Raw genomic sequence first — 15,662 nt, forward strand, 5'->3', positions numbered from 1 at the left:
CCCACAGTAAAAGGAAAACTCGTTTCGCTGACAGGACAGTTCTTCACGACAAAAGGTTGCAAGCTGGTCTCGTTCCACCTTGAAAGTCAACCCACTTTCTACCTGCTGCTCACTAATCCGCGTGTTCAAACTGAGACGTAGTCGTGTATCGCGAACGCACAACTTAAGTCACTCAACAGTTTATTAGCAGATATTACAGAACCCACTCCACAGCTGCATTTACATTTGAGGTTATGCATAGATTACAGGATGCAAGCGACGACGTGTTAATCATTGTTCATTCTGGCTTCTCTAATGCACCTTGACCTGGTGACACGGCGATCTTATGAATCTTCCAACGGCCTCACAAGGGAACGATTGAAAAAATAAATGGAATGATGGGGGGGGGGGGGGGGGGGGAGGAGACATGTGAATAAGCTCAACTCTCACGAGAACGGGAATCAAGAGCATACCTCTAGAAAAATGACACGTCTGTGACACCTGACAGCGGTGTGTTGGGCGAATGGACCCTGAAGGCAATATCGTTTTATTAGGAGCGTTCGTTTCGTACGCGCTGGAGTCCCCCATTGTTGTGGGGGACGGGCACAAATGATATCAGAGAGACGGGTCATCTGTCAGATGGAATACATTAGGGAAATTGTCTTTGAGAGACGACACAGTTGGCGCAGCAGCACGACAGCCACGCTTGCAGGCTCACCATCTAATCCGGTATCGGTGGTCGGCTAAACGGCGTGCCGCCGACCTCACATGACACCACGGATATCATAGCATCTGCAGTTCTAATGGTTATGAAACCGTGATGTTATGGCAATGTGGTTATGGCAGAATCAGTGGACACGCCCACAGGGGTTCAGAGCCGAGAGCACTGCTTATATTTTCAGGATTTTGAAACCCCAGTTCTATTTTTGGGTTAGGCTGGTTTAATGCAGTAAATGGCTCTCTTGCCTGTTATTTCTTGCCCTCGTTAAAAGTTAAAAGCTAATTTGACACCATCCGTTGCTTCCAAAGGTTTGTTGTATCATTTACATCCCAAACACATCAACATTAAAATATGGATTCACCACATAATGTGTTGTTCGATCCACATTAATATTGCACAGCCTTTCTGCACACCGGGGGAATGAAACATTCAGCCTCCATTTACGCAAACGTGTTTCAGGGCTTCAGAACAAAAGTGATGCGATCGGCCTCTCGTCTCAAAGCTGCAGTGCCATGATTCTGTGCTGGGATGCAGTTTTTACAACATGACTGCACGCGCATCTTGTCCTGTAGTGTGTTTTCATGCACTTTTACCAAAGGCTGTAAGCAAGACCAGTCCCTGAATAAAAGCTTTCAAATACCAGAAATGTTCACGTCAAACAGGAGACAATCTGATGAAGATCTGACATGCGATGGCACTCAGCTAATATAAGGTCTATATACAGAAAAAAAAAACTCAAAGCTGTAAATTGTCTGTCAAACAGGTGCAAATAAGATAATTCAGGACATTAAGAGAGATGTCAATCAAGTGTGATCTGCACACACCCACACAGTCCAGAGAAGAAGTCTAATCAGCCGAGTAACTGATAACACGTGTGTGGGTGCACGGAGGCTGGAACAAACCAAGAGCAGCTTCTTTTATAGCTTCAAAGTGAGGTGATACACATTGAATTCACTCCAGCCCTCACTACTGCTTAGTGAGATCTGATCGTTGTTGTACCAAAACATTTAAAAGATATTTAACTTATGCTACACACAGAAATGGTCTCCTGGTTTAGAGGAATACGACACACTGATGATCCATTCTTTTAAGCAATGATGTTGAGCCGGTTCTCTGGTCTCTGTTACTCAAATGTGAGGATTTATTGTTTTTTTTTGTCATATATGATAGTAAACTGAATATTTTGGGGTTTTGGACATCAACTCTGGCTACGAGAAATGACGATACCTTCCATTTTATAGAGCAAACAATTAGTCAAGGGAATAATCGGCGGATTAACCCTTCATTTACAAATAAAAAGAAGGACATTGTGGCATCTCAACTCCTCAAACAGGTCTCTGGTCCCAAACCCAAAGACATTCTGTTTACTAATCACACAGGACTAAGAAATATTCACAAATTCATCCAGACAAGGATCAGAAGTCTGGATGATGTTTATGTATACAGAGACCTGAAGAACCAGGTTACTCTGTGCTTCATGTTGACATCACATCCAGAATATGATCAAAGGCCCCGTTCAGACCGGCCACCAACAGGTGATCGTGAGACTAAGTTGTTGTGGTTTTTACACTACATGACTGACCGGCGTCAGAGGGTCACACACGCCACTGTGTCTGTAGCTCACTGACAGACTGTCTCGCCTACAGGTCCAGATATTTAGCATGCAAAATATATTACGCTATTTTGTTGAGTTGCCTCTAGGTCTAGGGCTTTTATTTTGAAAGGTCAGAACGGAAGGGGAGAAGCTGTTATGCACTGCTGTTGAGGGATTGGATCTCAATGCATCCTCATCAAAACCAGGAAACAATGTCTGCTATCTTCTAAATCACCATCTCGGATCTCTTCACAGATCCTGTTTGTGCCCACTGTTGTGTGTGTGGGACGCTGATCAGCCTGCATGCGCTTTTGTCAACATGGGAGAAGAGGGTTAGGTCAAGTGGCAACACAAGTAACCACATAACAGTAATGCCACTAAATAACGCTGGTTCCTGCTAAATGCTCATACCCGGGGTGGCTAACTTGTGTAACTGTTGGACAAACGTGTATTTTTTTCAGCATGATTCATTCTTGACGCATGAAGCTGACAGATCTCAGAATCGTAGTTTTTAAACGATCTAAATTAATCCTGCAAAGTGGGCTTGCCAATTGTAATCACCACAAAATGTTAAATGTGCCGGTGACTGAACAGAGGCGCAATCGGCAGAACATAAAAACAGTATCCGAGTACGCCGTTGAGTTCACAGCAACATGGCTCAACAATCACGTGCAAGTATCTGACGTTAGCCGTCGTTACAATGCTATTACCCGAGTGTAATAAACTAAAAACACACTGGGAAAGGGTTTATGAGTCAAGCTAGTGATAGCACTATTAGCATTAGCCTGTTCTTTAATAGACTGAGTATCTTTCAAAAGGAATGAAGCTCAGTTGTTCAGAGTTCACTGGGTTGCCATGACTGAATTTCTACAGAAACAACGGGGAAAATATCCGCCTGGAGTTACATTAATATGCTAAATTGCTTCTCACGGGTGAAATCTTTCCTAAAATCAAATAATACAGCCTTCCATATCGTACCAAGAATATCTACACCTAAAGAACTAGTCTGATCTCGTCTCTTTGGTGTGTATTCTAGGCATAAACATGCATCGGTCCCGCTGTCGGCATGCAGAGCACAGCTCTGACTCGAGTTTCAAGTTCAGAGCTCAAGACACCTTTAATGACACACACTAGAATAACAAGAGTTCACCTCACACTGCCACAGGTCCTCTTACCTTCACCCTCCACTCGATGAGTCAAACTAAGTGGTGGAATGTAACTAAGTACATTTACTTAAGTACAATTTTGCAAAACTTTATTTCTACTCTAATATTGTATTTTGTTTCAGCTTTAGTCATTTGTTACTTTACAACTTTTAAACTGGGGCTGAATGATTTCAACAAAAAAAATCCAATTATGATGATTTCGACTGATATTGCTATATGATTTATGATGCTAAAGATAGGGATGCAAATTTTTCTGACCGATAGCCGACCCTCGTAAACCAATCATTCATTGACGAGATTAGTGCTTTGCATGCAGGCGGTGGTTGAGGTGCCTAACAAGCTGCCCAGCTGTTACGATAACCGATGAATTGTGTGCCGTTAGAGTTCACGCCGGTGTATTGAAAGTCCTGCGTAACGTTAGCGAGTGTCCAGTCGAGAGAGAGCGTGTGTATGTGTGTGTGAGATGAGTATAAAGTTAGCAGTAACGAAGCTGTGCAGAGTGTGTGTGTGTGAATAAATAAATGCTTCAACTTCTCAAGACACAAGCTCCCCCGTCTTGCTTGCTTGCGACCTAACATTTTTTCAACAAATCATCCTGCGTCTTCACGTCTAAACTGTCCCATCGATAAAGATGGCGACAGTATAAGTCAGCTTCTGGAACTGACGACATAACTTTTTTTTGTAGATGCAACATAACAAGCAGGAATTTGTTGTATTGAAATCGTTTGCATTGGGAGCCGGTGGGTACAGATACCGACACGTACAAAACTTACAGCTGTTACTTGTAAAGAATGCAGACAAACGTGCACCGCGAATGTGACAATAAAACTGTGACTTTGGATGAAACCTGGAGCATCTAAACTACACGTGTTGTTCAGATTCAACGGTCGTTCACATTACAGGGACCTGGTCGTTACACGAGACTGAGGGCTGAGGGGAAAGGTAACGGAGGGGATCGAACCATCACTGTCAAAGTGTCCTTGGCTGTGGGTCACAACACTGACCCCTACACTAAAGCGATGGTGCCACGTTGATATTGTCATTATTTATGATTCCATACGCATTTACTACTCAGAGCTCGGTTTTTTTCGTAATGTGACCAATATCTGACAGCAGTCTAGCACGAGTCGCCCTTCTGAGCTGATCCACATGAGCCGAACCGTAAGAAGTGCCAGATTGAAAATGACAGGTATGTATCCAATAGTCGAAATGTAACTTAAGCCCCCATTTGCATGACATGGCCGTATGGTGTCTCATTTCCTAAAACTGTCAATCAGAGAACATCACACTTGTTACTCAACGCAAGACCAGGTGTTCTATAGGCTGCACGCGTTGCATTATTAATCAGCATGCCTTGTTGCGCCCCGTGTTCACCACTTAGCAATTTGTAAGCATTTTGCTCGCAGCTCTGTGCAACCAAACACCTCTGACTGCCTGAATCCCTTCCGAGAGATTCAACCAGCCAGCGGAGAGGAACCAACAAACAAGCACTCAGGATATCCTGCTGGTTTTCTACCAAAACCATATATGTGGAAGGAGACATGCTCAAATATCTTGTTTTGTCTTCCCCAAAGTCCAAAACAAAAAAGGTAATTCATTCACTGTCATTGATGACGAAGAAGAGCAGCACATCCTCACATTTAAGGAGCTGAAACTAGCGAAGGCTCAACAGTACCCGGTGCACCCATAGTACAAATGTGATCATATCTAACTGTAATAAATAGGAATAGTCTAAACTGTGCACTTCAGGATGAGGGTGTTTTCATGACACCACCGTTAAAGCAGCAAGTTATGTTGACTATATGGAAACGCTCCATTGAAAGTGGAGCAACAAGCAGCTGTGCCACCCATGATTCAAAACAAAGACGCATTTCATTAATTTATCTCATCATCATTCTGTCTCAGACTGATTTTAAAATGTTTACATTTTGGGTCACACTGTATTCATTATGCAAAGACGTGTTGTTTTACAGCTACCATCTTTGTTTGGGTTAGAAAACAATATTTGTAGCAAACAGAACAGAAATGTTTTTAACCAAATTTCTTGGCTTTTCGGATATTGTCAGGTTTTCTTTCTCTCCAGTGAAACAGATGCTTGTCTCCGATACTCAAAAGGTAAACACAAGAATCAAATTGGAGGAGCAACTTAACCAGTTTGAGAACAATCTTGTGCTTGCATCAGGAAGCTGTTAACACAGAGTCCTGCATGCAAAACACATCTTTGCATGCAAGGCAGCAGTGGAACAATGGCTGTGTGTGTGTGTGTGTTACACATCATTAATAGTCTTACCTGTGTAACCTGCGATCCAGCCCCATGAAGACACCATGACCAGCAACCATTTGAACATTATTCCTTCGATCTGCCAGAAAGCGGTGCTGTCCCATATTCTGAGCGGCTGCAGGAGCACCAGGTACAAGCAGTAGGACGGGATGGCCACACAGTTGTTGAAAAGCATGAACACAAAACGGATCACAGACTTGAGCAGAACCCAGCCCAGTGTGCCGGACCCGTCCAAGAGCTGTGCCATCCTGACACACACCGTCTGGAACAAGAGACACAGCGAACTGTTAGCATCTCGGTCGGGGCTTGTTTGACAGAAGACGAGTCATGTGCGTCTGTCTACTCGTTACTCTTACTGTAAACAAACTAGTGTTCTCGGAGCAGGATACAAATCCGCAAATAACCCCAACGTTACACCCTGGACACCCAGAGGATCGAGTCTGCCGCTAACCGGTGGAGGGTGAGGCTATTTCACGGCATTTCAAAATGTGACACGCGCGGAGTGGACGCTGTCTTCGGATTTATTTGTTTATTTTATTCTGAAATGTGGCTATTTTATTCCTCGTGACTTGCCTGCTATAGCTAGTCCTTAAAGTAATGAATGCACAGACAGGACCATAAAAGGACCAGTCGCACGTGACGTGGGGGGGATCACTTCATGACTTGCTAGCTAGCAGCTGAGTTAGCATAACGGGAACAGATGTTAGGAGATATGTTCGGGTGTGACAACCCGTGGACTGCAACACCATGGCGAAAACACACTGACACAAATGACAGATACAGCTAACAAACTGAAGTATTCGGGTATTTCAGGAGACAACACCAAACGTGAACGAGGATGTCTGGGGGGCTGCTGCAAAGCGCCTCATCCAGACTATAGTCAGACCCTGTAATTCAAAAATCTGGTGGCTTATACTCACCCAATTAATGTAACTGAAGCACCCAAGGACGGCCAGAGATGTATCTAATGGTTGAAAATGAGATAAAACCTGTCACGTGTAGCTAACCTTTAACAGTTACGTTAGCATCATGTGCTAGTCGACATGGTCAGTGTCTCTCATGGGTGTAAATGTCTGATAACGTTGCAACGAGCTGCAGTAGCGCCCATCTAGCTCACGTAATCCAGAGCTGCTCGGTAACAGTGAACCGGGCACCGTTAGCTCGCTAGCTAGCTAGCAAGCAGCTCCACTTGAGCGTCGCTGGCTCCATCTCAGTCGGAGACACTGGGATAATTCCACTGATGCATCATCATCATCGTCTTCGTCAATTTCAGCTAGCTACTAGGCTCCCATCTGCGAGTGTGGACGAGAGGCGGTTTGGGCCGGGCTTGGAATCACCGCAGCTGGTTATAAGGACGCAAACTGTAACCGACATAGGAACATCAAGTGCAAAGAACAGCGATGTTTTAGTTTATAGGCTGGTATAGCACCCGTTATCTTCCTCCAGACCTCGAGTCACACAGCGCCACTGTACACAAAAGATCAGAAGAGCACGAACGGAAGTGAGTCCTCATTACCTTCAAAATAAAAGCGTCAAATGTAGGAAGGTGTCGCAAATACTGAATACATAATAACGACATATAATATGACCCGTATGTGTATGATAATGCAAGACCTTCATCACTTAATATGGAACTTAAATAGTGAGTTCCATAAAACACAATTAAATTATCCAACGTGATACAGTGTGAAGAATGACCAGCATTGGAAAATTACATCAATACATCTTGACATAAAGAGGGAAAACGAATACATACATATTGTACAAATTGGAAAATTAGTTAGTCTGCAATTAAGAAAGGCAATAATGGAAATGTTTCTTAGCGTTAAAGGATCATCTGAATAAATCCATTCTCTGAATTAGCTTAGACTAACTTTCAATATTATGTAAGATTTAAAACTGTATTTCCTTGGTTTTAATGTGGTATGGAAATGTACAGTCTATGTTCAGCAAAACGTTTTATTTTGAAAACAAGGTACGTAACTTTTATTTTAATTCTTTCTCACTTGACGCTCGTGTCAGTTCACCTGACGCCAGCTTGTAGCGGTTAAGTGCGCAGACTCTGATGTCAAGTGCTCATTGTTTCAGTATTCATAAACAAGAACACTTTCCTAATCCAGTGACTGTATCCTATGACTTCATTTTAAATCATCCGGACTCATTACCGACAGAGTTCTTTTCAGGTTACGTCACCAGTGTGCATGCGCGAGTTCACCGTTAAAATCGTTGAATTTAGTTACATTTTAACCGGAAAACGCGTGGGTTATTGGAGTTTGCATACATTTTGTGTTATGTTATATGTTGGAATTGAAGCTAGTTTGGAACTTCAGAGTAAAGTCGGCGGATATATGAAAAGTTTAAGGTCATAATTCTACAGGTTGATATTAAACGTTACACTGTAGGAACAAACACGTGCAACTATCTAATCAAAAAGTCTAAATGCTGATGTATTAAAGTTGTTATTCAGACATGTCTGAAATTTACATTAGAGATGTTAGTACTCTTTAGACAGTGATGTCCATTTAATGACCATGTTCTGCCCCCTGATGGCTCTTTATGGTGTTACACTTCATGTAGTATAGAATAGATGACACGTTAGATCCTTTGGGTGTACCGTCAATCTGCATTACAGAGCGTCCTTTACACCTGGTTAATATTACCTCGGAAGGATTACACACAATATGCAGCGTTAAAATTAAATCTGGTCTTTTAATCACTGAAAAAGTATGTACATATTCAGTCGCTACAAAACAGGTCAACAACAATATAGCTAAAACTGTTTCTAACGCTGAGGCGCTGAGAGGACGTTTCGCTAGAAGCGAGCGTATGCACTCCTCTGTGGAGCCGGCTGAGTTCCACTCTGCTGCAGCTGATGGCGGAGCTGCTGGGAGTACGGGTCCTCCAGGGATTTGACCAACACCGTCGTCTTGGGCCCGGTCTTCCACTCGATGCCGCTCTCGTCCACCACGGAGGCCTCCACGGTGACGGTGTGAGTGCCCAAGATGGAGAAGTTCAGCAAGAACTGGGTGCTGAAGTAGTCGTTGTGGGGTTCTACCTGCTGCTCAATCTCATTGGTCTTAGTGTCGAGTGGAACCTGAAAGGGAAAGGACGAATATGGGAGTCGGTCTTATTATCATTGGAGCAGCAAGACGGCAACAAATGCGAGTGCAAACATCAGAGCAGTGTGATCTGTGGATAAATACAGCATTCAGCTGTGTTTACACTGTTTGTACGGATTAAGAACACCCTATCTGAGCATTAACCAGAGAGGAAGGCAAACACTAGATACCTTGTAGTCAGGTCCTGTCTTGCTCTGGAGGACTGAAGTGACATTGAGACAGACAGACTGGATTTTCCTGAAGAGTCCTGGCGTTGAACCGTGCTGCACCACCCCCTCCACCTTCAGAGTCAGCTGCTGGCTGCTCTGCACTAGGATCGGTTCACTCGGCGTTCGTGGGGAAGGAGAGAGGGCAAGCTGGACATTTTTCGTAAAAGGAAGTACATCAGTCAGCTTTAAGAGAGCTAAACAGAGACTGTTGTATGAAGCTGCAACTGTACAGTATGTTGAAAAACGTTATCTGTCATGAGGGTGTGGCTTTTCACATTCTTCCTTTTGTAATTAGTGTTGCCCCGAGGATATGTAAATGTAATAAAACTACACAAAGAGTAAGTTTAAAAGTGTACTGCATTTATTTATCTCATCAGGAGATAAATCATACATTAGTAATAGAAAGTAGTACAGGGAGCTCTCTATTGTCTCTAAAGTTTTACAATCTGTTTGGCATCTATCGTTGTAAATTGGGACGTTCATTTGTTGTGCTTTTCTAATTAAAGTGAACATAAAGTTTGTTACTGTACCTTAATGCTCGTTGACTGGAGCTTTTGGAAGAAATACCTCTGGAAAGACAGCGGGACCTTGAGCAAAGCTATGACGGCATCACAGAGACAACCTGTATGCTGCAGAACAACAACAAGTTATTGACATTATTAGAGCAGAGCGTTTGTCTGTCATCTGCACTTCTGGACACCTTGCAGCTAAATTGTCAGCATAAGTAATGTGATCACAAGGGATTTACCAGGTGTGAAACAGGAGGGTGTTTTTGGGTGAGGCCCTCCACTTCCTCCAACACACGACTGAAGACAGACATCATCCGGCGCTCATATTCACTCTCGGTCTGGACCGAGCCCAGGCTGCCGTACTCCTGAAAGCTAGATTACAGAAAGAGAGACACGATCTGTTACAGACATGACTGCCAGGAGGAAGCCTGCAGGGATGCATGTTATGGCAAAGCACTGTCAATAGAAAACACTCAAGTACATCTTTTTTATCAAATTAAATTTACTCTCATTACGTTGTCATCTACAGCAAATGTGCAGCTTACAGAAAAAGCCTACATCATGCTGTAGTTGGTTAACACAGGATGGCATTTCTCTCAATATGAAACATTTAAAAGGTTTAATATGCAGGAAGAGAGGGAGAACAGAGAAATCAAACATTATTTTGGTCTCATCCGAGGTCGTCGAACACCTCTGCTTTGTAGCTTACAGATGCTAAAGGTGGCCTTGTGCCTCAACATTTCATTTGAAAATTTCCACCATGAATAATTGTTCCAGCTTTGTGGACTACAGCAGCTCTCACCTTGCAGCCTGTGGGTCCAGTATCAGCGCTTCTATGACATGGGAGACCAGCAAACAGCTCTGTTGTTGCCTGAGCAGCAGACAGTTAAAGATACAGCGGAGTAACCAGGGTAGTCAAAACAGAGAAACGTGTGAGGTGACTGAGGCACGTTTGAGGATACAGCTCCACATTGCAGAGGGTGGCATAATCGGCGTCGAACGACGACTGGTGGAGATCAGCGTAGCGAGCTGCGAGACTTCTGAACTCATCCATGCACACCTTCATCTGGGGGAAGAAGAAGAAGAAAGGCAGAGGCTTGATCATTAACTACATTTGGACACCCGGGCTATTAATCATCTCATCTCTTCTAATTAAGTTTAGGTCCTAGTTAACAATACGTGTCAAATCCCCTAAATGTTGAGAAATTTATGCCATCTAGCGATTTGGCGAGTATGTGGTGTGCTGCGGCACGTTACAACGTGACTGCATCAGTGTTTTACCTGCATGGCGATGCGGCCGCACCGCTGCAGGTCATTGCCTGAGGTGAGGGCGATGGTGGTGGCGATGGCGGGAGGAGGGCTGGTCTTTAAGCTGTTGCAGGTACAAATGAGCTGCGACAGGGCTTGCAGGGTGTCGATGCGCAGCTTGATGAACTCGCACTGGAACGTGAGCGGGCTCAGAGGAGTGCTGGCGGCCTGGAGGGAGGGATTAATCAGATCACAGCACATAAACACGACAGCTGACCGGCGTCACGGTGTCTCGTTGAGTCGACCTAACGAGATACAATCAGGTGGTAGGTGACTTAATCCATTAATAAATTGAGATGCTGTGAAATCAGCTTCATTACAATACTCTCCAGACTGAGTATCAGCAGCTTTTAATCTCCTCCATTAGTGAGGCAGAAGGAGGGATTGTATTCATGATTTTTGACACGCAGAGGCCTGAAAGTTAACCGACCGTGAGGGAAGCGATGCCCTTCTGGTAGGAGCGCAGGGCCTCGGCGATGGCGGTCATGGCTCCGCTGTAGTCTCCGTCCTCCACGTGACTGAGGCACTGCTCCGCCTGGGAGAACTCCTTCAAGCTGTTCAGCCAGAAGTAGAAGTGCTCCGACGCCACGCGGGTCCGCAGACTCTGGTACAGCTCGCTGGAGAACTCGTGGCACCCCTGCAGATCAACGGTAATACTCCATTATGTTTCAGGCGCAGGTATTTGGCGGCGCCATCTCTGTGGCTTCGAACAAATGGATGCTTCTGCCTCGCGAGGCATTTAGCAGCTCAACAAAAATACTTTTTACAGTGTAGGTCTGGTTAAGCACGAGCAGAAGAGATTACCATGCGTGAGGCCTGTCGAGCGATGCGGTACACCGTCCAGCCGTTAGCGACGTTCTCCAGCTGCTGTTTGATGACGGTCTTCACTTCGGCCGACAGAGACGACTGGCTGGCAACAAAAATCACTGTTGCCAAGGAAACCTGCAGCAATCGCCGTGGGAAGGATGAGCGTTGAAATCCCAAAGAGACATGCAAGTATAAATACGAGAGCATGTCAGCTATTTAAACATAGTTGTGGGTTAGCAGTAAAAAAACAAGTTCTAGTTCTAATTGTAAATAGGTTTGCATATGCAGAACATAGATACATGCTGCTATGAGTCCCTTAACTCTTTCATCTACTGATGTCTGACTCGGGCACAATCTCTCACCAGAAGCTCTTGCTGCTTGTCAGTGGAGGAGTGGCTGGCCACTCTGTAGAGGTCCACCAGATCTCCCAGCATGCCGTCGCCCAGCACCGGCAGGTGGGTGGCGATGGCGGCCAGAGCGTGGCACATGAGAACGCGAGAGGAGTCGCAGGACAAGTGGAGCTGGCCGAGCAGGAAGTCCACCGCCGATTGGCTGAGATGCGGGCGACTTTTCAGCAGTTTGACCAACGAGGTGAGGGCTGTCTAGGGTTGGAAAAAGGGAAGTAGAAGAATGGGTGTGACTAACTCATGATGTAGAGACGGGATGGATGACGGTCAACACAATCATTTACATTTCCAGGAGGTGGATGACAGTGAGTTTAGGAAACGTGTGCTGGTCTTATGGCTGTCACTGTTAATGAGCAAGGCTCCAAAAATCATTTTGCAGTCATTTTTCCATCAGATGTTAGAGATGAACACGAACGAGGCTAAACTGTTTTACCAACACAAGCAGTTAAATCAGAAACTTTCTGATCAAAGAATAAGTAAACTAAATTATTGGGCATTTGATGCAACTTTACAGAAGGTGACAGCCTTCTGTACTATGTGATACAAACACATACCAAATGTACCCATCCCTATTCATCCAATCAAAGCCCTTTGCCGTGGCTCTGAAGTGGTCTTACTTTGAGCGTGGCCTGTGCGCTGGGACTGCTGTCCTGACTGCAAAGCATCAGAAGGGACTCCACTCCCAGAACTGTGTCCTGCTCCAGCTGCACTATATCTGAGGAGGAGAAACACAGCAACACTTTCAGCCTTAAGAGCAAACATCAGCGGGTTAGAAGTGAGCAAAAGCTGTTGATTAGAAGAATACCTAATTAGCTAAATATCTATTTGCTGTAACTCACCTTTTTCTGGACAGGAAATGGCGATGTTTGAGAGCACTATGACCCCATGAGCAGCCACTGCCAGGTTGCTATGATAACAGCATTCCTGTGCCAGTTTAACCAGGTCAGTGAGCCGGGGGGGAACCGAAGAGCCACCTGAGAGGAATGTTTGAGAGGAGCGCCCATCAGTCTAGAGCTGATCCCTTCTTCACAACAGAATCAGCAGCAAAAATACATGTTTTACATAAGGAATGCTTTGGTCTTTGTATTTAAAAGTGAACACAACCTGTCAAGTTATCAAAGTACTGCTTGATTGCTATTGTTCCAGAGAGGGTGGAGAGGACCGACAACATCCCCAGCTTCAAGCTGCTGTAAGGGCTGGACAAGGCACATTCACACAGGGTCTGCGGAGATGAAACACAGTAGATTACCTGCAGAGTTTAAACCTCCATCAAGACAACACTGCAGAGTCAGACTCTGAATCTCTACCTGGGTGTTTTCTCTGATCCAGAGGTGAGGGGCCTTTTTAGCCAAAAGCTTCAGGTCATTGATTGCGAGTCTCTTCACGGCTTTTCTCGGGTCGCCTTTCAGGTATTGAAGGAGGAGCTGCAACTGTATATTAATATTAGATTAAATGTAAAGTGGGCTACAGTGATCAGACCAATACAAACATTTAGGATCCCTCGTGTGGCTCAATTGTGTACTGCACATATAAAAGACTACGATGTCTCCTGACATCCATCTGATTAACAGCCAAACGTCAAAGGTATACATTTCTATGTGTGAACGTCACACTACAGTACCTAACCTATAACAATGAGGCACAGCTCTGTCATGGTTTTACCTGCTTTGGGATGTCGATGAGGGAGGAGGCAGCCAGCTGGGTGAAGGTGTGCAGGGTGACGATGACCATGGGGGTGGAGGGGTACGAGTTCACCAGGTGCTGCAGGAGCTCTCTGCTGCTGGAGGCCAAGCTGGCGTCGTGATGCATGTGCTGCAGCATGGGGATCAACTTCAGCTTCAGATCCACTGGAGTGTCCAACCCTGAGGTTGAGAAATGAGTGCAAGAGGACGGTCAATACACAGAAGACAAAACAAGTCTACGAACACCTGCTGGACATCCATGAGGGCTTTGTGGATTACATAAAATATGTATTCACAGAATATCCCCTCATGACCTTTTAAGTATTGAATAGATTTTTTACCTTGAATCATCTCACTGACTTTGTTGCAAATCCCCGCTGCAAAGTCTCTGAAAAAAGAAAAACACACGAAATGTATCGTATACAAAACATCATCCCATGTATATATGCACAACAGCTCAGGTGAGGCAACACTTTCCCTTACTTTGACTGTGCAGAGAAGCTTGCAGCAGCAAATATGGCTGCCTCTACTTCCACATTGTCATGGGAGTCCAGACTTTGGCGAATACTGTGGTGGGCGTTCTTCCTGTCTGGGATGATAGAGGCCAAACTACCAAGCATCCTGAACAGAAACAAAAAGGCGTCATTCATCCTCTCTGGGTCTGTAGAGTAGTACAACGTTACCAGATGTTGGTGCGTTACGCGGTTATTACCTCAGAGTGATGGCTCTGGCCACAGGGTCGTTGCTGTGGATGACTGAAAACACCCTTTTGACAAATTCGTCGACGTTGAGGATCTTTTCCAGATGTTTCTCGCTTTGTTGAGTTACTTTCAGCACACAGAGGCGCAGAAAATTGTTCCTGAAATCAGAGCAACAAGTTTTTATAAACAGAGGGATCTGTGCCACAATAAAACCAGTTTAACTAACAACACGCCATACACACGTTAATAAGCGTACTTTCAGGATGTAGTTTGCGGTGCAGTTTAATTGTTTTGTATATTATTGAGAGGTGAGTGTAATATTTAGATTTATTGCTGTTTTAATCTTGTCATAGACTGCTTTACTTTTGACCTGTTGTAGCTAACAAACTGACAACTGTACATATGGCAGTTTGAAGATAAGTTATAATCAGAATTGGAAAGCATTCACATTTTGTCAATGAGCTATTTGTCTTAATACCACGTGAAGCATCCATACCCGAGTCTGAAGAGGTCTGCTAGCTTCAGAAAAGCAGAGTTGATGAGGATGGGAAACGGGTACTTCTGGAAGAGTTTTGGGAAGAGCACCACAGCCTCACACTGCTCGCCCAGCTTACTCGACCGCAGCCCTGGGATGGAAGCATTGTCACAGGTCACAACAAAGGCAGGGAGGTCTCATTTCGACAGTAACATTGAGCAAAAACCAACACATGGAGAGAATACACAACACACAGGATCAGACTACAACCGATGCTAACGTGTTAGCAAGCTAGCTTACGTACCTTTGTCCAGCTCCATGAGAGCGGAATTGGCATCAAGTTCTTGTTCGCCATAACAAGCCTCTGATAAGAAAGACCGTGCAGTTGACAGCGACATTATTGGTTAGTTGTGTTTATCACCAGAAACAAAAAACAGTCTTGACAGCACCCATGAGCCGTTAGCATTTCATGTATACAGGCGGCGAACTAGACACACTCAAACCGGATGTTGTAGCAGCAACATTTCTGGTCTAGTTTTGGTTTTCACAATAAAGCGCTCGTAACTCATTACATTTTGAAGCCAACTTTCTTAGTATCTAAAATTACCTTGAATAAATTCAGTGTTTAAGTACTGCTTGCAATAATACAACAATGATCCAGTATTAATAATGCTGCACTAACATGAGTGCTTCAGTGTACTGGG

The 15,662-nt window shown here is 44.5% G+C and overlaps 2 protein-coding genes across 3 annotated transcripts in view; both read right to left on the reverse strand.

The window, feature by feature from the left end:
• Window positions 1-7,223, reverse strand: part of lpgat1 (lysophosphatidylglycerol acyltransferase 1) — a 30,913-nt gene extending 23,690 nt beyond the window's left edge. Inside the window, exons 1-2 of one of the 2 annotated variants that reach the window (XM_076083608.1) lie at window positions 6,662-7,222; window positions 5,751-6,003 (exon numbers count right to left, since the gene is read on the reverse strand). In XM_076083608.1, coding sequence (XP_075939723.1) covers window positions 5,751-5,988 — 238 coding nt within the window. In that variant the 5' untranslated portion in view covers window positions 5,989-6,003; window positions 6,662-7,222. Of the gene's footprint in view, window positions 1-5,750; window positions 6,004-6,661 lie in introns of both variants that reach the window. The other variant, XM_076083609.1, reaches the window with a different exon arrangement.
• A 1,207-nt stretch (window positions 7,224-8,430) lies between these two features.
• On the reverse strand, window positions 8,431-15,450 carry ints7 (integrator complex subunit 7). The gene is made up of 20 exons (XM_076083605.1): window positions 15,263-15,450; window positions 14,980-15,109; window positions 14,495-14,641; window positions 14,266-14,403; window positions 14,124-14,170; window positions 13,763-13,962; window positions 13,408-13,530; window positions 13,205-13,322; window positions 12,940-13,074; window positions 12,718-12,815; window positions 12,056-12,295; window positions 11,691-11,828; window positions 11,317-11,523; window positions 10,860-11,054; window positions 10,541-10,644; window positions 10,381-10,449; window positions 9,818-9,950; window positions 9,600-9,698; window positions 9,031-9,216; window positions 8,431-8,835 (listed from the first exon to the last, which is right to left on the reverse strand). The coding sequence occupies exons 1-20, from the start codon at window positions 15,354-15,356 to the stop codon at window positions 8,554-8,556; spliced, it is 2,883 nt and encodes a 960-aa protein (XP_075939720.1). The 5' UTR covers window positions 15,357-15,450; the 3' UTR covers window positions 8,431-8,553.
• Window positions 15,451-15,662: the final 212 nt, after the last annotated feature.

The sequence above is a fragment of the Anarhichas minor genome, unplaced genomic scaffold (assembly GCF_050575085.1).
Source record: "Anarhichas minor isolate MPS153535 unplaced genomic scaffold, ASM5057508v1 ptg000136l, whole genome shotgun sequence".
NCBI classification, from domain to species: domain Eukaryota; kingdom Metazoa; phylum Chordata; class Actinopteri; order Perciformes; family Anarhichadidae; genus Anarhichas; species Anarhichas minor.